Source organism: Athene noctua, chromosome 27 (genome assembly GCF_965140245.1).
Source record: "Athene noctua chromosome 27, bAthNoc1.hap1.1, whole genome shotgun sequence".
Taxonomy (NCBI): domain Eukaryota; kingdom Metazoa; phylum Chordata; class Aves; order Strigiformes; family Strigidae; genus Athene; species Athene noctua.
This window is the reverse complement of record NC_134063.1, coordinates 6,883,111-6,893,613: the sequence shown is the minus strand read 5'-3', so window position 1 is coordinate 6,893,613 and position 10,503 is coordinate 6,883,111. Positions and strand designations below refer to the sequence as shown.

At 70.3% G+C, this 10,503-nt stretch overlaps 1 protein-coding gene across 3 annotated transcripts; it reads right to left on the bottom strand.

Annotated features, from left to right (window-relative positions):
- Window positions 1–62: 62 nt before the first annotated feature.
- On the bottom strand, window positions 63–10,503 carry ANO8 (anoctamin 8). Of its 3 annotated transcripts, XM_074928206.1 has the most exons (18): window positions 10,278–10,503; window positions 7,441–7,551; window positions 7,085–7,217; window positions 6,871–7,009; window positions 6,014–6,110; window positions 5,636–5,752; window positions 5,424–5,551; window positions 5,032–5,193; window positions 4,699–4,851; window positions 4,482–4,608; window positions 4,346–4,401; window positions 4,187–4,261; window positions 3,782–3,925; window positions 2,733–3,404; window positions 2,454–2,645; window positions 2,225–2,356; window positions 1,852–1,962; window positions 791–1,743 (listed from the first exon to the last, which is right to left on the bottom strand). In XM_074928206.1, exons 1-18 carry the CDS (start codon window positions 10,375–10,377, stop codon window positions 1,066–1,068), a joined length of 3,327 nt encoding a protein of 1,108 aa, XP_074784307.1. In that variant the 5' UTR covers window positions 10,378–10,503; the 3' UTR covers window positions 791–1,065. The 3 variants fall into 3 exon arrangements, with proteins under 3 accessions (XP_074784309.1, XP_074784307.1, XP_074784308.1); XM_074928208.1 differs by lacking the exon at window positions 3,782–3,925 and having other exon boundaries at window positions 63–1,743; window positions 10,278–10,502; XM_074928207.1 differs by lacking the exon at window positions 3,782–3,925 and having other exon boundaries at window positions 5,032–5,214; window positions 10,278–10,502.

Sequence of the window (10,503 nt, the reverse complement as noted above, 5' to 3'; positions counted from 1 at the left end):
CCCCCGCCGCCCCCCCAGCCCCTGCCCTTGCGGAAAGCTCGAGTTTCCCCCCACCCCAGCCCCGCTCCTTCTCCCGGGCTCCGGCACGACCTCCATGTGCCTTATTGCGAAATAATTCCCCGAAATAAGAAAGCGGAGAGGGGAAGGGACCATCCCGGCTCGCGTTGCAGTCGCTGGGGCCGCTGCCCGCACGCGGCCTGGGCTCCGCCGACCGCGGCACCGGTGCCAGCTCTCGCCGCCGTCGAACGAAGAAGGGGAGAGAGTCGCTTGCGTTGGGTTTTGTTTCGGTTTTAGTGCAAGAAATGCTGCCCATGCATGGGAGTCCAGGTGGTTGGCGCTCGCCGCTCACCCCCCTCCCTCCCGGCTGTCCGGGCTTCGGGCAGGAAAACGTCCCGGTGCTGGGAAAGAATCCCCGGGGAGGCTGCCGGGAGCGGGACGGAGCCGGGCACGGCCCCGGCGATGGCTGTAGGCACGGGTGAATCGGGCTTCTCTCGCCGCCGCTCCCGCGAGCGCCAGGGTCTCGTCCCTCCGTGATGGGAGACGCGGCACCGAGCCCGGCCGGCTGGTCCCGGTGGATCTGGCAGCACCGAGCCCCACGGCGTCTCCTCGGGCCGGCCCGCGGCGTCTCCCTGTGCCGGATCCTGGGGGCGATGGGCCGGGACGCCGGGCTGAGGGCACAGAGCCGGCCCGGGGGGCATCGCCCAGCCGAGGGCAGCGGGAGGGAAACCTGTCGGGATGCTCCATCCGAAGCTGCGGCCAAATCCTGCCGCTGCCCGCGCCGACGGCGCGTTGCTCAGGTCTCCTCGGGGCAGGATGCGGCCGGAGCTGGAGCCGGAGCGGTGCTGGGTCCCGGCGGAGGGGCTGGAGCAGGGACACGAGGGGACGTGGCAGAGGGGGACGCTGCGGAGCGAGGGGCCAGCGCTGGTGGCTGAAGGAGCTCAGCCCGGCCCTGCGCTCCCTGCGGCAGGGGACGGCGAGGGGCGGCGGGAGGGTGACGATGGCCACGGCTGCCTGAGGAGGGGAGCGGGGCAGCCCCGCTCGCTCCCGCTCCCCCGAAATGTCCGGTTAGAGTTTATAGCCCCCACTCTCCTCCTCCGCCCGGCTCTCGGGCTCCTCTCGGCCCCCCTCCTCCGGCACCCCATTGAGATGGGACTTGCTGGGGACCGGCCGCTCGCCCGTGTCCGCCGAGGGGCCGGCTCGGGGCTGGGGGGAGGCGGTGGCCGCGGTGCCGTTGCCCCCGGCCCCTTCGGACTTGCCAAAGTTGAAGAGCTTGCCGGGATTGAATGGCTTGGTGGGCGACTGGACCTTCTCGGTCCCTGCGTCCCGCTTAGTCTCGGGGGATTTCAGGAACTTGAAGCTGAGGAAGCCGGGGAGTTTGTTCTCACTGCCGGTGGGGGACTGGGGGGACCTGGCGGTGGCCGTGCTGCTGGCCGCGGCCCCCCCGGAGAGGAACTTGCCCTGCAAAGGGATGATCTGCTTCAGCTTCATCACGTTGTTGGTGGCCAGGAGGGAGCTGGGGCGCTTGGGCTTGTCGGAGCCGTGCGAGGAGCCCCCGGAGCCCTTCCCTTTGCTCTGGCTCTTCTCGTGGGCCGGGTCCTGCCCGGCGGCCTCGGGCTTGGCCTCGTCGCGGCTCGATTCCCGCTCCTTGCGGGCCTGGTACTCGGCGTGTCGCTGCCGCTCCTCCTCCTCCCGCTTGCGCCGCTGCTGCTGCTGGAAGTGGTGCTGCGCCTGCCGCTCGTGCTTCTGTCAACGGGGAGCCCGTCAGCTCCGGGGACACCCCGGGGAACACCCCCCCAACCCCAGGGACGGAGGGACCCCAGCTCCGGGGGGGCCCAGCCCGGCATCGCCTACCTTGAAGGCCTCGCGGCGCTGGTACTCCAGCTTGGCCATCTCCTCGGCCACCCAGGCGGGGATGTCGGGGATGGCCACTTGGATGATGTACTTCAGGAACAGGGCGAAATGCTGCGGGGGACAGCGGGTCCGGCTGAGCGTCCCCACCCCGGCCCCGCGGGCGCTGCCGTCCCCTCCCAAAATGCACCCTAAGGGCTAGCGGGGGGGCAGGGAGACCCTACAGTAACAACCAGGGGGATTCTGCCTGCAGGGAGTTGCCCCGAGGTTGCCGCAGAGGGTTTAGGGCTGGGACCCCGTCCAAGGCAACTGTCACGCACTGGGGAGACCCGACAGTAACAGCGGCGGGGGCGAGCCCCGGGGGCCAGCACCGTACCTCCAGCACCACCACGGAGATGATGGCTCCCTCGGGGCTGAGCCAGGGGAAGAGGCGCTGGAGCTGCCCGCACTGGGCGATCAAGTAGCAGTTGACCACGATGGCCAAGACGCCCATGGCCTCCATCACTTTCTGCAAGAGCGACGGTGTCGGGGATGAGCCCCCGGCCAGCCCGGGCTCCCCGCTGGGCCCCTCCCCAGCTCACCAGCCCTCCCCCTCCCCAGCCCACCTGCCACTGCCCGATGCTCTCGACGCGCTGGCCGAAGGGCCGCTGGAGCCCCGTGCACAGCTTGAAGGCGTCGCTCCGGATCTCGATGACGTTGTTCACCAGGGCGCACATGGCGGCCAGGGGGAAGGCGGAGGAGAAGAGCACCACGTAACCGAACTGGATGAACATCTCCTGGTAGTCCTGGAAGGTGTCCTGGGGAGGAAGAGGAGGAGGAAGAGCGCTTTGCAGTGGGGTACATCACACTCCCCCGGCCCCGTGCCCCACGCCAAGGCCGCTCACCTCGTATTTCTTCATGCAGCTCTCCACCTCCGCCTGCGTCAGCTGCGTGGAGTAGTCCTCCTCCGGCGGGTCGATCCACGACGCCCGATTACGCCTCCGCCCTTCCTCCTCACCCTCCTCTTCCTCCCGGCTCTCAGCCGTCCGCCTCCTCCGGCCGGCCCGCGGGACCACCGCCGGCTCTACCGCCTTGACTGGGCTACCGGGGGCACCTTCGGCCTCCTCCTCATCCTCGCACAGCTCGAAGACGGACGCGGGGTCCATGCCCTTCTCCACCATGGTGGGGCTGCCCTCCTCGAGGAAACTCTCGTCCTCGGGGCCGCCGGGCTCCCCGCCGCGCCGCTCTGCCTTCTCGATGAAGCTCACCTTCTTCAGCTTCAACCCGCAATCCAAGGCGCTCTCCTCCTCCGAATCCGACTCACGCCGCTCTTCCTCCTCCTCCTCTTCCTCCGGGACCCCGCAACCTCCGTTCAGACACTTCTTCTCCCCCCGGGAACCCTCGGGGGGGGCCGGGGGGTGGCGGCGGGGGGTGAGCAGGCAGAGGACGGCGTGGGCGAGCTGGCGGAGGCTGCGGAGGTTGAGGTCCCCGCGGCGCAGCCGTCGGTACAGGTGGGGCTGCGACACCTCCCTGACGTTCTGCAGGAACTGGCGGGTGATGAGCAGCGTCGCCAGCATCTGCGCGGGGACACGGGGCGCACGCTGTCACCCGGGGAGCGGGGGGGGGGAAAAGGGGGACAGCACCCAGTGGTGGTGTGTATGGGGTCTCTGTGTGTGTCCCTGCACCCCTATCGCCTGCCCCTTCCCTGCTCCTCCCCGCGGCCGTGCTGGCAGAGAGGGGCACCCCAAGGCTGGGGTCCCCCCTCCTGTGACCCCCCCGCAGTGGTGGTGACCGATGAGATGGGACCGCAGCGGTGCTGGAGGCCGCTGTGCCACGGCCGGCCAGAGCAGAGCCGGGGCTGGGGACACCCGTGTCCCTCCTGGGGGCAGCTGGGGGGTCCTGGGGTGAGGTGCAAGGGATGGGGGATGCCCGGCCCCCCCCTCCCCGCTCCTACTTTGGATACTCCCAGTCTCCAGCAAAAGCCCAGGAGGCCCTTAAAGAAGATGAGAGAGAGGTGGAGGTGGAGGAGGATGAAGGGAAGGAGAGCCTCTTTGAGCTGACGCACGAGGCTTTGGAAGAGAGAGAAGATGAGCAGGAGCTGTGGAGGGGACAGAAGAACAGACAGACAGACAGACAGAGAGAGACCGTGAGCAGGAGCAGGAGCTGGGGACCCGGCGCAGCCTCCGGCCGGGAGCGCAGCAGCCAGGGACCGTGGCGGGGGCATGCGGGGACCCCGGGCCCCCCGGGAGGGCGCGGAGGGGACGGTGGCAGGGGTGGGTCGAGGACATCCGTCTGTCCGTCCGGGTGATGCCGGGGGGGGCTCAGGCCGGCCCCGCCGCCCCCGGGCACGGCCCCTTACCTCCTTCAGCCGCTCCATGTCTTTGAGGTAGAAACCGATGTAGAAAAGACTCAGGTATGAATTTACAAACTGAAACTGCGGGAGGAAGGGGTGGGGGGTGAGCACAGGGCAGCCCCTGGGACCCCCCCGGCCCCTCTGTGTCCCCCCGGCCCCTCTCACCAGGACGATTTTGATGATGAGATGTTTCTCGTAGGCACTCTGCAGGCGGTAGTTCTCTGCAAAGCAGAGGAGGGGGGGTCAGGGCAGGGTTTGGGGGGGTGTGGGGGGTGTCCCGGGGTGCCGCCCCCCCACGCACCCATGTCGTTCAGCCAGTAGGCGATCTTCTTGTAAACCTCGTCGCAGGTGGCGACGATGACGGCCAGGACGATTTTGGGGAGGAAACGGATGATCCGGGGCAGCTCCTGGATGCTCAACACAAACTCCTGCGGGGATGAGGACCGGGGTCAGCACGGGGCGGGGAGGGCCGGGGCGGGGGGAGCTGCCAGCGCAGCGCGGGGGGGACAAGGACACACCTGGAGCTGGAAGCAGCCCAGCATGAGGAGGAAGACGAAGGAGAGGCAGGCGAGGCAGACGGGGAGGCTGACCAGGCACTGGAAGAGCAAACGCTTCCACGGCGGGTAGTAAAACTCCTCGGCGCTGGTCACGGGGCTGATTCTCTTAACGCCCTAATGGGGAGGGGGGCAGCAGCGTGTGACCCTCCCCACAACAACCGGGAGCCCCACTGGATTCCTCCGTGACCCGTGGGACGCAGCACAGACCCCCCGTGGGTGGCTCGTTGGGGTCAGGGGGGGCTCAGCCAGACCCCAGCCTCGGGAATCCCCCCCCCGCCATGGCCAAGGGCTCACCCTGAACTGGGGCCGGGGCTCCTCGATGGACTCAGCCGGGGTGTCCAGCGTCCCCCACTTGTAGGCAAACTCGGCCCCCCGGCGCTTCCACTCCTCGAGGAAGAGGGTGGCCCAGATGACGTTGAAGATGGCAAAGACCACACAGCAGATGTCCTGGCTGGTCTGGGGGATGGATGGCACCGACTGCACCGGGGTCGGTCCCCTCTTGGCCCCGACACCCCCCTCCAACCCCGGGGAACCTCACGGCGCTGCCCTGGCCCCACCACCATGACCTTGGGAGCCTCCCAGCTCATGGGAATTGACGTATTAAAGCATTGTAGGGAAAGCGCGGAGCAAGGAGGGACGGAACCCCAAAAATGCAGGGATTTATCCCATTTCTTGACCTCTCTCACCTGGTCGCTCTCGGTGAAGGTGTAGAGGATGGAGCCAAAGACAGCGGGGTACACCATGGCCGAGGTGTAGAAGCCCAGCCAGGCGAAGTACATGGCGATTTTCACGCCGAAGTAGTCACAGATCTCATCTGTGGGGGCCGGGGGGGGCTGTGAGCGGGGCTGGGACCCCCGTCTGCCCCCTCCCACTCCCCACCACCCCCTCGCCCCCTCACCGAGCGGCTGGGCCTCGCACACCGCCTGCACCCAGGACTTCATGAGCCGCTTGAGGATCCTCTGCTCGTGCAGCGGGAAGAGCTGCTGGATGACGCCGCGGGCCGCCAGCTCCGGGACTGTGCCGCGGGGCACAGGGGTGAGGGAGGGGCTGCGGGGACGCGGCCAGCCCGCCCTGACCCCCCCACACACCCCCTGCCCCCAGCCGGTGTCCCCAGATGGCCCTGGCACGGAGGGACGTGGGGCAGGGACAACGCGAGGGGTGGGTTTGGGGTCCCCGCGGCACGTCGCGGGGGGCTCTGTGCCCAGCCCCGGCGTGACACGGCCAGGATGGGGCCAGGCGGGGCCAGGGGACACTGGCCATGCCACGCTGTACTCACTGATGGGCTGCCCCTCCAGGAAGTGGATGTTGTGCAGCGACTCGCCCTGCTTGGCGCGCAGGTTCTCCAGCCAGTACCTGATGATGTTTTGCCGTTCCTGCGGCACCGCAGCGGGGTTGAGCCCCGGGGACGGTCCCACTGCCCAGCCCCCGGCCCCTCTCCTGCCACACCCGCGTCCCCTGGCCTGTCCCCCCCCCCCCAGACCTGCCGTGTGCCCAGCTTGGGGGGTGGCTGGATCGGTCCCCAGCTGGGCTGAGGCTCCCTGATCCCCTTCTTCACCTGGGGAGGGAGAAAGGCTCTGCCGTCCCTGCCCCACGTCCCTCCATCCTGGCTCTGCAGCCCCACACCCCGCAGCCCCACATCTCGACAGCCCCGAATCCGCGCAGCCCCGCACCCGTTTAGTCTGGAGAAGAGGAGGCTGAGGGGAGACCTCCTGGCCCTCTGCAACTCCCTGCCAGGAGGGGGCAGAGAGGGGGGATGAGTCTCTGGAGCCAAGGCCCCAGCGCCAGGCCCCGAGGGAATGGCCTCAAGCTGCCCAGGGCAGGGTCAGGCTGGCTCTGAGGAAGGATTTCTGTGCAGAAGGGGCTGTTGGGCGTTGGAATGGGCTGCCCAGGGCAGGGGGGAGTCCCCGGGATCCCTGGGGGGGTTGAAGAGTCGGGCTGAGCCAGCGCTGAGGGATCTGGGGGAGTTGGGAAGGGTCAGGGGGAGGGTCATGGCTGGGCTGGAGGAGCTTCAGGGGCTTTTCCAACCCGGATGATTCTGGGATTCTGTGCATCCCCACATCCCAGCATCTCTACATCCCTGCCCTGCATCCCACATCCCCGCATCCTCCCACCCCTCATCCCTCCGCATCCCACCTGAGAGGTGAAGAAGTAAAGCTCGTTCTCGATGTTCTCGTAGATGTAATCCTCCTCGCAGGAGAAGCTCCGCATGCCTCCGCCGAATTCGGCTTTCACCGGCTTCCGCAGCCCGATCTCATCGGCCCCGCGCAGCAAACTGCAGGGAGAGGGGACATGGCTGGGGACACGGCAAGGGACACAGTGGCGATGGGGGACGCAGCCGGGACTCTACCTCTCGTAGGTGGCGGTGACGAAGAAAGCGTAGACACGGGTGTGCTTGTGGTGCCGGACCTGGACGATGAGCTCGGGGATGCCGAGGCGGATGTGGTTCAGGAGCCAGAGCAGCGTGTGGTCGTCGGTGGTGTCTGGACGGCCCCGGTCAGCGCGGTCCGTGTCCCCCAGCACAGCCCAGCCCGGTCCCTGTCCCTCCCCACGTCCCCCATCCCTCCCCACGTCCCCCCACCCCTTCCATCCTCCATCCCTCCCCACATCCCCGTCCCCACCACAGCTCCATGCTGCCATCCCAGCGCTCCACACCGGCACCGTCAGCCCCGTCCCCCGCCCCGGGTCCCCTGGGCATGTCCCTACCTGGGAAGGTCATGAGCACGTCGCAGTTCTCCGTGGGCACCGTCTTCATCCAGGCCTTGTGGGACATGATGTAGCGCCCGGCCTGGAGCAGCCGCTTCCCGAAGAGCTTATCTGCCGGGGGGAGGGAGGGGGTGAGCAGCCGTGGGACCCCGGGGGGCATCCCCCCACTCTGGGATCCGGACCCTGAAGCACCAAACGACTCAGCTGCTGGCGCACAGGGTGGGTGTGGGGACGCCCGGCGTGGGTCCCCCCCCCCGTGCCCAGCAGTGGCCGTGGCAGCAGGTCACAGCCCTGCTCGCGGTGACACTGGCCCTGGCTCAGGTTTCTCCTCCAGCAGCTCAGGGCACCCAAAAAGGCCCCGACAGCTGCCGGGGAGGAGCTGGTGGCACGTCCTGACACCCCTGGGGTGCCAGCGGCCGCGGGATGCCGTGGGGTGCCCCCCTGCAGCCCCCCCAGCCGCTCACCTCTGCCCGCAGCCCCTCGGCAGGGCCGGGATCTGTCAGGGCCGCGGCTCCGGGAGATGGGAAACCGCAGGAAAAATGGGGAGAGCGAAAAAGCAGCCGGTCTCCATGGAAACCTGGGGAGGCCCCGCGTCGCAGCGGCGAGGCGGGATGGGGACGGTCCCCAGGGTCCCCTCGTCACCTCCCATCCTGGGTCCCGCGCAGGTACACGGCCCCGGTCCTGCTGTGGGGTGCCCACGCCGCGGGGACACACGTTCCCCGGGCCCCGTGTCCCCATCGCACCTCTCGGGGCAGATGGGGACCGGGCGTGTCCCAAAGCACTGCCCGGAGCTGGCAGGGAGGGCAGGACGAGGGGCCCTGACGGTGCTGGGGTGGGGTCCCCCCGCGGGACCCCCTTTCTCCCTGCTCACACCGGCAGCGTGCCCAGCACCTCCCTGCCTCAGTTTCCCCTCCCAAGCCGGGGTGGCAAAGCCAGAACAGGGCGAGTGGGCCGATGCCCGGGGCACGTCACGGCCTCTCTGCTTGCGCCAGGGCTGGGAAGGTCCCGGGGCTCCGGAAACACCGTCCACACCCAGCCCCGAAAAACAGGAAACCCCAAACCTGCTCCGGCAGCTCATCCCGGAGGATGCACCCCGGCTCTGGGCACCCCGAAACCCTCTGGGCTGGGGGGAGCAGAGCAGAACGCCCCCCCCCCCCCACCACCACGCCGGCAGCTGGGCTGAGACCTGACAAACTCATTCCCTGCGCTGCCGTCGGGAAAGGGGCCACGGCGCCGGGCTCTGAAAGGCCGCCCCTGTCCCGGCACCGTGGGCGAACGCCGTGACCGGCACCGGGCCACCAGCCAACCGCCCCCGGCGCGGGCCCGACCCTGCACCCCGCGAACCGGGGCCCAGCGCTGTCGGGGGGGGCGGCTGGGGGGGTGCGCGGTGCCGCTGGCTCGGCCGCGCTCCCCGGTGCCGGCAGCCTGAGCTCACCCACCCTGAATTATTTACGCCCTGTAACCCAGCCGGCAGCTCGGGCAGCGGGGTGGGGGCCTGGGGGGGGGCCCTGCCGCCAGCGTGCGAAGCGGGGGGATGCCGGGGGGGGGCGGTGGCGGCATGAGGTGGGTGCCCACCTCGAGGCCTCGGCTCTGGGTGCAGGAGGGTTTTCCCTGCCCAAGGTCATGGGAAAAGACGTGGCTGAGGTGCAGAGGGGTCCCCAGCGCCCCTCCTGCCCCACCCCCCCCCCCAAGCTGGGCATGGGGGGGCCAGATCCTGCCCTCACCCCACTCCAGCCACGGTGTCTTTCTCTGCCAGCGAGAGCAGCCCCCAGCCCCCCCGGCACCCAGTGCCATCACCAAACTGGTGTGAGGGGTCTTGCCAGTGGGGCGCGGGGATGGAGCCCCCACCCCAGCCTTGTGTGTCATCCCCCCCCCTCCTCGTGTCCCCCCGCGTCCCCCCGCTCCCCCCAGCGTGCCGGGGCTGTGCCGCTCACCTTGGCTCTCTGGGATAAGGTCACGGGAGCTGCGGCGTGGGGGGGGGACGGGGACGCCACTGCCCCACCGCCGGGCAAGGAGGCATTTGGGGGGGGGCAGCGATGCCGCCTGCCACGGGTGGCCGCGTCCCGGTGACGGCGGGAGGGGGGGACACACACACACAAAGTGGGTCACCCACCCGCAGGCAGGAGTCCGGCTCGGGCCCTGCCTGCACCGCCTCGCCCTGGGGACCCAGCCACGGGGATGTCACCTGCCCCCCCAGGGCCACACGGGGTGGGGGGACACCCCCCCCCCCCAACCCCAGCGTGGGGACCCTGACCCACAGCCCCGTCCTGCTCCCCGCTGCTCAGCTCTGTCCCGGGGGGCACGGAGCCTGTCTTCGAGGGGGGGGGGGAAATTGGGCCTGGCCTGGGGGGGGGCAAATGGACCTTCCCGGGGGGGCTGCATGGCCCGGAGGGGACACGGGGGAGAGCGTGGGCCCGGTGCTGGGAGGTCACCGGTACGTCCTCGGGGACCCCGTCCCCGGGGGGGGGGGGGCACGGACCGGTCTGGGGGGGACACACACACACACACAGAGCCCCGATCCCCCGGAGAACCACAGACCCCCCCCGCGGGGACACAGGGACGGGACCCCGGGGAGGAGGAGCGGGGACACACGGAGCTGTGCTGGGGGGTGCACGGAGCCCTCGGGGGGGGCTGCTCAGAGCCCCACCGGGGACACAGACACCCCCCCCCCCGCGCCGTCCCCGGGGAGCCGCATCCCGGCCGAGCCCCGCCGACATCCGCAGCGAGCCGCAGGGAGCTGCCGGCCCCCCCCGGCCCCCCCGCTCCGCCCCGCCGCCGCTCCGCAGCCCCGACCCGACCCCGGCGGCGGGGGCCGCTCCCTCCCGGTGCCGCCTTACCCAGGACACCGGTTTGGGCCACCGGTTCCGTTCGTTCCTCGCCGGGCGGGACCCTCCGGGACCGGTCGCCGTCCTGCGTTGCCGCCGGTGGCTCGGGCATGGTGCGGGGCTCGGCGGCGGCTCGGCGGCGGGGGCCGGTGCATGGGGCCTCCGGGCTCGGGGCCGGGGCCGGGGCCGGTACCGGCCGAGCCGCCGCCGCCGCCGCCGCCGCCGCCGCCACCGGGCG